This window comes from Daktulosphaira vitifoliae, unplaced genomic scaffold, assembly GCF_025091365.1.
Source record: "Daktulosphaira vitifoliae isolate Bord-2020 unplaced genomic scaffold, ASM2509136v1 Scaffold_5, whole genome shotgun sequence".
Classification (NCBI taxonomy): Eukaryota; Metazoa; Arthropoda; class Insecta; order Hemiptera; family Phylloxeridae; genus Daktulosphaira; species Daktulosphaira vitifoliae.
This window is the reverse complement of record NW_026099576.1, coordinates 30247730-30261795: the sequence shown is the minus strand read 5'-3', so window position 1 is coordinate 30261795 and position 14066 is coordinate 30247730. Positions and strand designations below refer to the sequence as shown.

General features: G+C 25.6%; 2 protein-coding genes across 2 annotated transcripts; one reads left to right on the top strand and one right to left on the bottom strand.

The window, feature by feature from the left end:
- Positions 1–6418: 6418 nt before the first annotated feature.
- LOC126908378 (transcription factor A, mitochondrial) lies at positions 6419–10282 on the bottom strand. Its single transcript, XM_050690385.1, has 4 exons — positions 10091–10282; positions 9834–10000; positions 6952–7157; positions 6419–6887 (listed from the first exon to the last, which is right to left on the bottom strand). Exons 1-4 carry the CDS (start codon positions 10153–10155, stop codon positions 6606–6608), a joined length of 720 nt encoding a protein of 239 aa, XP_050546342.1. The 5' UTR covers positions 10156–10282; the 3' UTR covers positions 6419–6605.
- A 3174-nt stretch (positions 10283–13456) lies between these two features.
- On the top strand, positions 13457–13936 carry LOC126908293 (uncharacterized). Its single transcript, XM_050690207.1, has 2 exons — positions 13457–13718; positions 13773–13936. The coding sequence occupies exons 1-2, from the start codon at positions 13457–13459 to the stop codon at positions 13934–13936; spliced, it is 426 nt and encodes a 141-aa protein (XP_050546164.1).
- Positions 13937–14066: the final 130 nt, after the last annotated feature.

Sequence of the window (14066 nt, the reverse complement as noted above, 5' to 3'; positions counted from 1 at the left end):
AAAAAAAAAAAAAAAAAAAAAAAAAAAAAAAAAAACACATCATAGTAAAACCAATACCTTCTCAGCTTCGCATCGAAGCTAATACAAAAATCTAACACAAATATGCGTGAAGCAATACCAGTACAAGAAAGATTGGCTGTAGCTCTACAATTTTTTACTTCAGGAGACAGTTTTCAAAGTCTGTCATACTTATTCAAATTTTCAGATGAACCAAGTTGTCATGGTTTTAACAATTTTAACAATTATAAACAATTTAAAAGAAAATACAAAAAAAAATGTAAAAATATGTTACCGTAAAATTACACGAAGGTTTTACTGAACTTCACCAAACAATTGAACAGCAACCATTTCAAAATAGAGTTTTGATAGCGAAATGCATTCAATTTATACCATTAATACACTTATCTACTTTTTTTAGTAATTTGGCATTTCCAGTAGTATTTCCATTTACTACCTATATTCATTTTTCGCTTTCTTATTAAGATTACTCACAGGTGATACTTACTAATATAAACGTCAAGAGTTATCACTTTACTTAATTTCTATAAGTTTGTTTGTTTGGAACTATATCATTTTTATACTTCAAATAATGAATTGTTCAATAGGGACATATTTAAAAGAAAAAAGCCATTTAAAAATATACCATAGCAGCAAAGATTCTGTGTCAGTATGTTTGAAAAGTATTAATAATTTTCAATGTAATGAAAAAGAATTATTATGTCAAAAGGTACATCAAAATATTACCAACATATGTGAGTACCACATTAAAAAATATTTGACGAAATAACATCACATATTTGGACGAAAATGTTGTGATCCATTAGGAGTTCATAAACGCACTATAAAAAAAAGTTTAAAACATTTTTCTAAAATAAAAAAAAATGTTTCTGTTATTCCTGGTAAGTCTGTATGTCGTAACTGCTACAGCAATATTTTTGAAAAGGTTAAAGTAGAAAATTACCTGTAGAAATGTTATCTGATTCACTAAATCAAAGTTTCAATGACGATTTATTTATCTCGGAAGAAGAAATAATTAATAAAGTGACTCGGTCTTTAATATATTTAATATGTTACCTTTATTTAAATTTAATAAATTAAATTCTACTCATATTCCTAGTGCAATTCATAAAAGGTTATTATTTTGCAATTTAAATGAATTATATGTAAAATTTAAATTAGTGAATCTAAATTTGAAAATTGGTAGATCTAAATTTTGTGCACTTAAACATAAGTGGTGTATATTGGCTGGATCTTCAGGCACACATAATGTGTGTGTCTGTGTTCACCATCAAAATGAAAAGCTTATGGTTGAAGGAGCTGGGTTAGAAGCTGGTTATAAATACTATCTAAATTGTTTAGTTTGTAATATTGAAAATTATAGTTGTATGTTGGGAGAATGCGTTATATGTTTGAATTGGGGTGACAGTTTAAAAAAATGCTTTCTGAAAAATTAGATGATGGTCAAGAAAATATTATACATACACAATGGGTTAGTACAGACAGACCTGATTTAGTATCTAATATTTTACCTGTTGATGATTTTATTGATTCATTAAGTGAAAAATTGTGTAATTTACAGAATCATCATTATACATCAAAAATTTAAGCAAGATAATTCTAAAGAAAATTTATCAACTACAATTTGCATAATTATTGCTAATTTTTCGGAAAATTAGTTTTATCATACAGGATAAAATACAAAATTATCATTGGGCTAATAAACAGGCTACCCCCATCCTTTTGTTTATTATTATAAAGCTGATAATGAAATTAAATACAAATGCTTATGTGTTATAAGTGACCACTTTGAACATAATACGGTAGCAGTACACGCATTTCAAAAATATTTGATAAGTGATTTAAAGACAATATGTCCTTTAACAAAAAAAATTATATATTTTAGTGACGGTGCCCAGGCACGTAGCCAGAAAATGTTTATTGGGGGGGCCAACAATTTTGGGCCCTTGTATCAATTTCCATAATTTGTTTCCCATGAAAAGCTTGTGGGGGGGGCTCCCTCCACTCCTCTTTAGACAGTATCCCATTCTATGAATCTTACAAGTTCAAAATTTGTGTTTATTTTTAAAAAAATGGTGGATTAATCCAAAAGTTACATGATCTGCTATTTCCTTATTAATATCTTGATTAAAATAAAGAATGAAAAAGGGATTATTAAAAAATAATATTTCTCATAAAAAAATTGTGCTTATCCATACATTTTTCAAAAAGTTATAGCATTATAAAGTTAAAAATATAAAAAATAATTTTTTTACAAAAATCGTATTTTTTTCAGTGTTACCGTCTCAAAAACCGTACGTCTCATTAGTCACTTAATAAAAATGGAAATTTAGCTAGTTCAAATTTTAAAGTTATTTTTATCGCCTTCAAAGAAACAAAAGTCGCGCTATAGTGGGGATGTTGCCTAGTTAGGTCCATTATTGATTTAATCTGACAGTGATTAAAATCCCTATCATAAGAAACGCTTCGATACAAATCTTTAGATAGTGTTTAATTCTAAAAAATTGATGAACAAAAGCAACATCAACTTCTATTTCCTTAATTATACCCAGATTAGTTTTTCTTTTAATTATATATTATATAATTTTTAAAATTAATTGTATTCAAATTATTATTGATTTTGATTTTTAATAGGTTAAAAGTAATCATTTTGAACGTACTTTTTTTTGTCCTTTAAAGTGAAAGTTTTAATAGAACAATATTCATGAAAGTCAGTATATTCCCCTAATAAGATATTTTAAAATAAAATAAAATACAAAACCCAGAATTGTATTACAAAAATAGCATATTTTTGAATATGGTACCCTTTTGTGCATAGAAGATAGGTCGTCGGGACAATTTTTTTTTTTTAATTTTATAGTCCATGACATAAACTTTAATTTGACATATGTTTAAAGGACGCAGTATTTCTGGAACATTTCCAAAAGTTAAGTTAAAAAAATTAGTTTTTGTAAAAAAGTTGCTATTTTAAATCCCCCCTGTAAGCAAAATAAATGTTAGATTTTCAAAAAAAATGATATCAAATGAAAGGGAAATATCTAAGGTTTTAGTATAAAAAAAAATTATGTTGATTTGTTTATTTTTGAAAAAGTAATGGAAGTTTTAAGAAAAAAAAGTGAAAAAATGACAAAATTTACCGATATTTAAATTTGTAATTTTTTGGATATTTCCCCGATTTGCGGGGAAAGAGGAAATTTTTTTCAATTTTTTATCGTTTTCTATGATTATAAAAATGAAAATACAGCCATAATAATAACTGTATTACTCAATAGTAATCACAAATTAATAATAATTTCAATGTATATAAGGCCTAGCCGTTTTTTATAATTCGTAAAAATAATTGAATTTTATATTTGGGGGGGCCGGCCATGGGCCACATTAAATCTAAGGGGGGCCAGGCCCACCCAGGCCCACCCTTGTCTACGTGCCTGACGGTGCCGGCAATCAATATAAAAATAAAAAAAAATGTATGAATATAAGCTATCATAGTGAAGATTTTGGAATTGAAGCTGAGTGGGATTTTTTTGCATCCTGCCACGGAAAAAATGCATGTGATGGTGTTGGTGGCACAACAAAAAGACAAGTTACTAAGCATAGTTTACAGAGTGTGCGTGAAAATCATATATTAACTCCAGAAACAATGTACAATTTTTGTGTTGGAATTGTAACAGGAATAAAATATTTTTTCGTTCCTACAAGTGAAGTTAAAACGAAGATTTGAAAATGCTAAAACAATTCCAGGCACGAGGCAAATACATAGAATAGTACCTTTGAAAAAAAATTTGATAAGGTGTTATATAACATCATCTTCCGCTCAATATAATTTATGATTTAATTTTCTGTCCCACCGGATAAAAACTAAGTTAAAGTTCCCTAAAAATCGTTATTTTAGAAATTTGAACTTTTTTATACTTGTGTTACCAAAAAAAGACCAAAGTAAAAAACTTCAAAACACAATTAAATTATAATACTGAATAATGTTAATATGATGTAAAAAAATTGTATTTCATCGTTTTTTTATTTTGAAAATGTCATTTTTTTACAAAAATAAAAAAAAAACCTTTTTTAAAATTACTTAAAAAATAATTAAAAATTAAAAAATCCTATTGTTAATTACTAGACATGTTAGAAGACCTGGTAATGAAAAAGTGATGACATTTTCAAGTCTTTAGTATAAATACATAGGTTTCAGGGATATTTTTACGAAATACCGGTATTTTGCAATTTCAAAATTTTGACAGGTCATAAAACTACTTTCACTTAAAAAAATTTTTTTATTTAAATACTAAGCAACTCATGTGAGAAATTTAAAAAAAATTTAAAATGGTCGCACGACCACTCAGGATGATTTGGTATGGATTGACCCATATAATTGTAGATAAAATTCCAGTCTACCGTAAGAGGCCACAGTATAACTAAACATTTATTAATACTGCTATCTGGTAGTTGCAAATTTAAGCTATCAAACTGAATTCTCTACGAATTCACGTGCCCCATCCTTGTATTATCGAGAATACACAAAAAAGTATTTTTAATGATAAAATATGCAAACAATTGATTTTGACATCTAAAAACTTTTTACAGACTTCCTCTGAAATAATTTTGGATTCACCCCTGTATTAAATATTACAGGAGCGTAATTAAAGAGTCTATTTAACCAAAATTACGTAACACTAACTTATTAAAAAATAAAACCAAAATTACTTCTTAAATTATCTAGTTGAGTTAAAACATTAAAATAACTAAATTTCCAACATTTTAATTTGTTAGTGTGCGGCTTTGAAATAAAGTAAAACAAATGTTTCATAAAATTACGATAAAAAGTGCAAAAAGATTATGTTGTTTAATAAAATTTTAAATTTAAATAGATTTTTTATTTTGGCCGGTTAATATATTAAAATCATGACAACCCTACTATTTTACTCTTAAATATTTCAGTACAGTAATATTGGTAAAAATGATTTTTGATAGAAATGATAAATATCGTGGACACTGTAAAAGGTAGGTCCATTAATGAATCTACTGTAATGAACCCCCTAAATAGTTTTAAGCATTATTTCGCTATGTATTAACAGAGCATCATTAATAATATGTTTATTGAGACCGGCTAAAAGAAATGTGTTAATTGAACGCTTTTCAAATTAACAATATTGGAAAGCTGCCCGGCCGTAACTATTGTGAACCAGATCATCGTTAGTCGTTGGACTACCGTATTTAAACCATTTATTGTTGAAGTACTTTATCTAATAAACAGGTTTAGTATTATATCAAGTGTTCATGGTATCTTAGTGTTTTTTGTTACAAACGTAACACTACCTTGGAACTATATTTTTCGAAATTGATTTAATGCACAGATGATTTTTCATTTGATAGAATACCGAAATTGTAATACAGGAAAATACTACCTTGGATAATTGTTATCAATGAATAAACTTAAGATTATATATTTGAAAAAAAACTTGTTGGAAAAAAGTGTTGGAAATTATAAAATTGATACTATATCTCGGATATTTGGATAATTTAATAAATAAAACCACAAATATTTTTTGTAACTTTCTTTTTTAAACACGTGTATAAGCTTAGAACTATAATAATATCATAAAAAAAACTACATTTCTAGTCATTATAACCTTTTTTTTTTGTCTCATTTGTTTTCTTAAATAGAAATTCAAAGTAAAAAAAATATATTATATAATAATATATATATATTATTGTCATTAAAGAGCTCTAACTCAAAAACTAATTGTACTGGAAAATGTTTAAAAAGATATGAACTTAAAGGAAAATTAAATTCAATAAAATGATTCTTATCAGAGCCATATTTAGAGATTAGTTCGGAGGAGAAAAAGCTCCTCAAAAATTTTTAGAAGTGAATATAAATATTAAGGAGTAAAAACTACAAAATTGTCAACATATGGTTGATCAAAAAAAATTATTATTATTCTCATATTGGTTATGATTTATATAACACTTATGTTCTTAATTTTTATTTTAACATCATCATCAAAATCAATGAAAGCTTGAAAAAAAGGCCGTTTTTTTATTTAGTTCATCAATATTATTCCAGAGTAATTCTGGACAAAATTTGGGGGCACCAAAATTCATGTAACCACCCAAAATCTTAAATACAGCCTTAATCCAATTCACCATAAAAATTTTTGATGCTTAAGTTGTTTTATTTCATTGATTCTCTTTATTTTGATTATTAAGAATTTGAAAACGTACTGGATGGCAAAATATAGAAGACGTGTAGACGGTCAATCCCCCATAACAATAATAATTATTATAGATGTTAAAGAATATGAAATAAAGGGAATAGATAATTACTTTTTAAAAATTAAACATTTTTTTTATGTTATATTTAAAAACTTTCAGATATTAAAATAAAAGAAAGTTCTTTCAATAAGTAATATAATATTTTTTATTTTAAAGCCATGCAAAATTACAATAGTTTATCAACAAAAGAAATAAAAGTTATACTTTCAAAATTAAGGAATAAACTTATGAATAACTAAATTTATCCAATAACACACAAAGAAACATTAAATTCTATGTAAATATCATTCAGTCTTATTACTTGTAGTCTTTTAATTTTCAATTGACTTGACACTAATTCTTACTAAATCTGACCGTCCAATATTTATCATTGATTTTTCCCATTGATTAATTGCAGTTAAATATTTTTCATTTTCAACAGAAGCAGCTGTTACATATTTTTGTTTACTATCGTTATTCATTTCTCGCCATTCTTTACCTACTTTTTTCATGAAATCTTGAATAGATAAATTTCCACGTTCCTCATTACGTTCAACTAAATATAATAAATATGCTGTAAGAGGTTTTCGTGGTTTACCCAATTCTTTCAATTCCTATAATATTTATTAGTTTATAATTTAATTGTGATATTGAATGTCAAAGTTCATAATAAATTACTTTTTTCATTTTGCGTTTCATTTTCGATTCTATTTCATCATATTGAGCTCTCATTATTTCATCCTTTTGTTCTTTAGTAAGGTTTTTCTTATAAGACTCAATGTCTTGTTTATACTGTTCAAGTTCTTTACGATAAATTTCATTCATTTCGTTTTTAGAGTCTACATCAACATCTTTCCATAGTTTACTTGCTTCTTGAGCAACATCTGAAATTCAAATAATGAAATTATCATCTTTTATTAATAAGATCACTAATTCGGGTGGCCCTTAGCTATATAGAGTAATCGATTAAAGGTAAAAACTTATTTATTTAAATAATAAAATATTGAACATTTTCGTAAAAAAAAAATGTTTGATTCAAAAAACTCTACTATATAATGTACTTAATATTTTTTTCATCCTTTCAGGTAAAAAAACGAAAACTTCAATTTTGGTTTGATTATATGGTAGAAAAAAAAATTTGTAAGAAATTTTGTTCTTATATTTTTTATTCGATGAACATTTTGTTATTACTTGTTAAAGTTTAGTGAATTTTGACCAATATTCTGTGGATAATTTGCTGTTTAGCATACAGTTAGTTGTTTTTTCTTCATGATGTTACATAAATCAGTTTTTATTTTTAATTCCTGTTATCATATTTGTTACTTACGATAGCAAAAATAAATACTGATAACAATTCATGAAACATTGACACATATTATTGTTGCATCCAATATTATGAAAACCAAATTAATAATGAATTTATTTTATAATTCAACATATTTAATCTGTTTTAAAACTCAAAATTTATTGGATAAAAAAAATTATAAAAACAAAATTATTTTATATAATTAAACCAAAAAAAAAGGGTTTTCCATTTAAGAAAATCAAGTTTAGGTTTTTTATCTCTAAATGAAAGAAAAAATTATTAAAATACATAATATTGTTGTATTTTGAATCAAACAAAATGTACAGAAATTGAAAATATCTAATAGTTTCAGAGAAAATCAGCGTTTTTAACCTTAATCGAATGCTATGTAGAATAAGACATTAATTATTCAAAATTCAATCTTCTTACCCCCTGAAATTATTATACTGTAAAAAAATATGATCTTCAGAATTTAGTCAAAATTTATAAACCCTTACACGTTCTACTAGAATTTAAAAAATTGAATTAATAATTTGTGACATGCGCAGTTAAAATTATGTGATAATTCTAAATTGATTATTAAAGAATTTCTAATTTTGCAAAAGATAGAATTTAAAGTTAAAAAAAACAATATTGCATATTAAAACTTGAAAAATTGTATGTATGATACTTTAAGGCAACTGCAAAACGGCAACGGACTAACCAACCGTCCCGGAATATCAATGGTTTAGAAACTTCCTCCTTTGGGGGAGGCCACTATGGCCCTAAATGGGCTTATTAAGCATTAAAAAAAAAAAAAAAGCCACTTGCAAAAAACTATCAATAAGTTTAACTAAAGTACAACTGAAATTTAATGAAGAGCTATATAACTTATTTGATATAATCTACTTATTCAAAGTGAAAATGGTAATCCAGGCATTTACTGGGCACTAATGGTAAATTATTTCAAAAAAAAAAATTAAAGAATTTAAAATCATGCTTATTCCGAGATGAAAAAAATCGTAAGTTGAAGCATAAATATTTTTTATCTTAAGAGCTAGGGTTTTTAATAATTATTTTTTATTTAGATAAAACCATGTAATTTATGTCATTCACTAGTGAAAGTTTACTTGATAAGGTTTATAATATTAATTATAACACCCGTCAAAATACAGACAAGAGGTAATTTCATTTTTAACTAATAATCTATAAACTACTCTAGATAAATGTAAGCTAATTGAAGTTAAACTTAATTTGATTGAAATAGGATTTGATAAACGTAGATTCAAATATTTTTGACAGTGGTACAACTGATAGGCATGTTAATTTTACACTGACAGATAAGCACAATAAAATTTTTGTGTTTAAACATTAAATATACAACTATGTCGAGATAACTTTAAAGAATCTTTCAGCTTACAATAATATTTTTAGGCATTAAACGCCTAAAGAGTTTAACCTTTCATCAGTATTCTGATGCTTTTAGTTATGAAATGTGGATGTCTAAAGACATTTATTTACTAAAATGTATTTATTTAGAAAATAATGTAAATTTAAGCTTTAAGAGTTATTTGTATATTTTTAGTTAGAATATACATACAGACGTAGTTCAAAGGATTTAATGCTATTGAATCTCCTAATAGTCTATATGTAATAAAATTGCTAATTGTTTATCAAGATGCTATTATTTTAAAAGCTAATACATTAAAATGTTGTGGTAATTTATGATATGTATAACTAGAAAATGTTGTATTGTCTTCTTTTGAAGACCGAAATTTATCAGATGTAAAAATAAAAATGTCCTTAGGAACTAAAGAACTAGAAGACGCAAATTAAAAAAAAATATATAATACATTGAGTTAATATAAAACAAAGAGATTTATGATTTTATATCATTATAAACACTTAACTTATTTTACAGATTTCAAATAAAATATAATCTTTTAAACTTCATCCAGTTAGTTGGCATAAAAATGAAAAATACTAAAACAGCAAAACTAGTTTATCAAACTTATTCAAGACTATAACAATATATTGATAAAGGATGAAAGTCTTTTCAAACAAATTGTCAGTGATTATAGAAAGAAAAACGCAGATTTTTATTATATTTTATAAGATAACTTATTATAGTCACTTAAAAATAACTAAATTGATGATAATAAATAGTTTATGTTTAATAATAGAAATCCATGTTTAATACAACACAGAATAATTGTTTAATTAATGAAATTATTTTAATCAATACTAATTCATTATTTTAACATTAAGTACCAACCTTTTAACTTCATGTTATCATTTGACATCATATTTATTCGTTTTTCTTGTAAAAATTTAAAAAAGGGTGGATTAGGTTTTTTAGGTTTGAGTGGTAATCCTAATTTTCCTTCTCTTGATTTCTGAGCATATCCAGCATTTGATCCAATAACAAATGAGTTTGTACACCTTAATATTCATTTAAAATAATTTATAATCACATTTAACATTGAAGAGATTAAATTAATATTTATTTGTTTTGAGCTTTAAATAAAGTACCTATTTATAAATGAATTTGAATTGACAAAACGCCAGTTACTAGCAAGGAATTGTTTAATACCCATTGTTTAATCGTTTATAGATCTATCTTGATCTCGAAATTTACACAATAACGTTTTACTTAGAAATAAATGTCAACATGTTTTAAAAAGTATATTAGTAGTAATCATTGCGCGTTAACGCTTTCTATATACATAACTTATCACTTTTATGTTATCATAGACAATTCATTGGTTATACAGTTGACAAGAAACAGTCATAAAAGCGGGAAAATATTCTGTAAAAATTATTCTTTGTCAGTAAATTTTACATTGAATGTTTCTCAAATTTGAATAAAATTTATGTTCCTATAAGAGCATTACTAGGTCATACATGGCCCTCCCTTTTATCTAGACTAAATCAAATCACCTATAAACAAAATAAGTAGTTAATGTATTATTGACCAAAAATAGTTAAATTTAGTAAAATTTTCATATTATGATAGTGGGAAATTATGCCTATTTTTTTAATATTTAAATTATAAATATTTGAAAGTAAAGTTGTTTATTATTTATATTCTTTTTGTGTTTATAAATAAATAATAGTATACAGGTGTACTAAATATGCATTAGATTTAAACACTTGAATAGATTTTAGTACGCATATGTTGACTATATTAACCTTTTATTGTAAGTGAAATACATAAAATGATATGCTATATTGTAAAAATTTAAATGATCAGGTTCAAGAAATTTACTTGAAATTCTATAGAAAACTTCAACTTAAATAAAAATCATATCCAAATCTACTTATACAGATGCATATTTAAGATTATTTTGTTGTACTATAATAAATATCATTTAGATGACTTATCTATAGAATCCCTACCATAAATGCGGTTATGTTATAAATATTTTTTCATTATACATATTATTATAGTATTTGGTATGCAAATATTTTGATTTAGAATGCTGTTAAATGTAATTTTATGTACGATTTGATTTACTTTTTTTTCTTTACTTAAGTAAAAAGTTTTATCCTTTCTTAATAGTAATTAATTCTAAAGCATTTGAATGGAATATATCGAACACATTGTAAAGCTTTTCATTACATTTATTTTATGTCTCAAGGTGTTTATGATAACATTTAAATTTATAAAATACTATTAAGAAATTTAATTATACAACTGTATAGAAATAGGCTGCATGTAATTTATGGGTTATTTACGGTAATTACTTCTATAATAACGTTGTCATTTAAAAACAACTAAATTCATGATATTCAATAGTCGATATCTAATAATAGAAATTGGATTAAAACTAAAAAACATCCTTAAATTTTTTTACCAAGTTCGATGTATCAAAAAAAGACTTGTAGAATTTTTAAGCATATCTTTAAAAAACGATAATTTTTGTTTAAAATTAAATTTTTTTACTTCGATGCGAAGCTGAGAAGGTATTGGTTTTACTATGATGTGTTTTTATATTTATTTTAACTTCGATACTTTTTTTTTAAATCGGACCATTTCCTTAAATACGGGGGGGGGGTCAAATCTGAAAAATGCATATAGAAAGTAGAACTTTTTCAACTTAACTTTTGAAAGTGTTCTGGAAGGTCTGACACTTTTATATATATATATATCTTAAATTAAAGCTAATGTAATATACTATATTATGGAAAAAAAAATTGCAGACTTTATTTTGTCTTCACAGTGAAAACAGACATCAAAGTTAATAAAAATAAAACCTAGCACATGTGTCGCGGCATAGTTGGGTCAAATGTAATGATATCTGACAGTGATTAAAATCACTATCATAAAAAACTCTTCGATGCAAATCTTTAGATAGTGTTTAATTTTAAAAAATTGGTGGATTACTCCACGATTTAATTATAAAATTTACATTGTATGTTATGCAATAATGTTAAAGTTTTTTTTGTTGTATATTGTTACATACGACGGTAGCTGTTTAACCGTTTGAATAGATAAAGAGCACATCTTCGTTACAATTCTCTAAAATTATTCAATAAGTTTTGGGCCAAAAACTATTCGAATAGCAAAAATATTCGATAGTTACACAATATATTCGAATAGTTTTTTAAATATTCGATGGTCTATGCTAAAAATAAACTATTCGGTTGTATAAACACAATTCGAATAGTTAATCCATAGTTTAAAATATTTGAAAATCCCCATCACTAATTTTTACTATTATTATTATTAATATTCGTAAAAAATCGGATACGAATAGTAAGAGAGGTATTTTATTGGATATCCTGAGAATACAAAAGGTTATCGTGTTAATTTTCTCGATGAAAATAATAGAAATGTAATTTTTAAAGATAAGGATAAATTTTATACATGTTCATTTAATAATAATGTTTATGATGGTGTTATGATTCAAGACGCGATTACTGATAATGATTTGTTGAATGATATGGTCGATAATGATGTTATGTTAGCAGGTGGTACTGAAGTAGATAAGGAACAAGATATTATCAACAATCAAAATGATAATATGAACAACGGCTCAAATAATCAATGTATTGAACCTGAGGATGCAGTTGAAATACGACAATTACGAAGTCGGAATAATATTAATAAATCTTTGCATTATGCAAATTTTGTTTCTGACTTTATTGACCCTCAGTCATATGATGAAGCAATTAAATCACTATGCGCTAAAAAGTGGAAAGAAGCAATGGAAGAAGAATTACATTCATTACACAAGAATAATACTTGGATTCAAGTCGACATAAGTAAAGCAAATGTAAAATCAATTTTAAACAATCGTTGGGTATACAGAACAAAATACAAGCCATTTAAAGTGCGTCTTGTTGTTCAAGGTTGTAGTCAAAAATATAAAATTGACTATGATGAAATTTTTAGTCCTGTTAAATATGATTCTATACGTATGATGTTATCAATTGCAGCAAGAGAAAATTTAATATTTCTACTGCATTTCTTTATGGAGATTTGGATGAAAGTTTCTTTATATTTCAACCAAGGGTTTTAATGATGGAACTGACAAAATATATAAGTTAAATTGTAGTATCTGTGCTCTTAAACAAGCCTCGCTCTGTTGGAATTTAAAATTTAAATCAGTATTGCTGATGTTCAGTTCGAAAGTAAGTAAGGCTAATCCATGTGTATTTATTAACATTAATGACAATGTAAAACTATTATTGTCCATATATATTGATGATGGTATTATAGCTGCAAATGAATTAAATGTTGCACAAAGTTTATTATGTTTATTAAAACAGGAATTTAATGTTAAAGATAGCTATGTTAATCAATTTCTTGCTATGGAAGTAAAAATATCAGATGATGGATCAATTTTTATTCATCAGTCTGCTTATGCAAAATGAATAGTTGAAAAATTCAATATGGAAGAAGCAAATGAAGTATGCGTACCGGCTGATCAGCATCAAAATCTTAATTCAATCTTTCACTCAAGTAATATTGCCAATAAAATTAATGTATCCTATAGAGAAGCAGTGGGAAGTATTTTGTATTTGTCTCAAGTATCTAGACTTGACATTGCATATTCTGTTAACCTAGTCAGTAGATATCTAGATAACTATAAAAAAATTCATTGGAACTCTGTAAAAAGAATAATCAAATATGTGAAGGGAACAATTGGATATGGTTTGTTATATCTAAGTAAATGTAATTTAATTTTAAATGGTTATTGTGATACAGATTTTGCTGGTTGTGTGGAAGCAAGACGCTCTACAACTGGTGTTATATTTAATCTTAGTTCAGCTGCTATATCTTGGAAGTCACAGAAGCAAGCAACAGTTTCTCTTTCGACAACAGAAGCAGAATATGTGGCTGCTAGCATCGCTGTTAAAGATCTATTATAGTTAAGAACATTATTTAATGAACTATGTACTGTCTAAAGTAAATCCGTATTATATATTGATAATCAAAGTGCAATTAAACTAATGAAAAATCATGAATTTCTTAAATGCACCAAATATATAAACGTCAAAT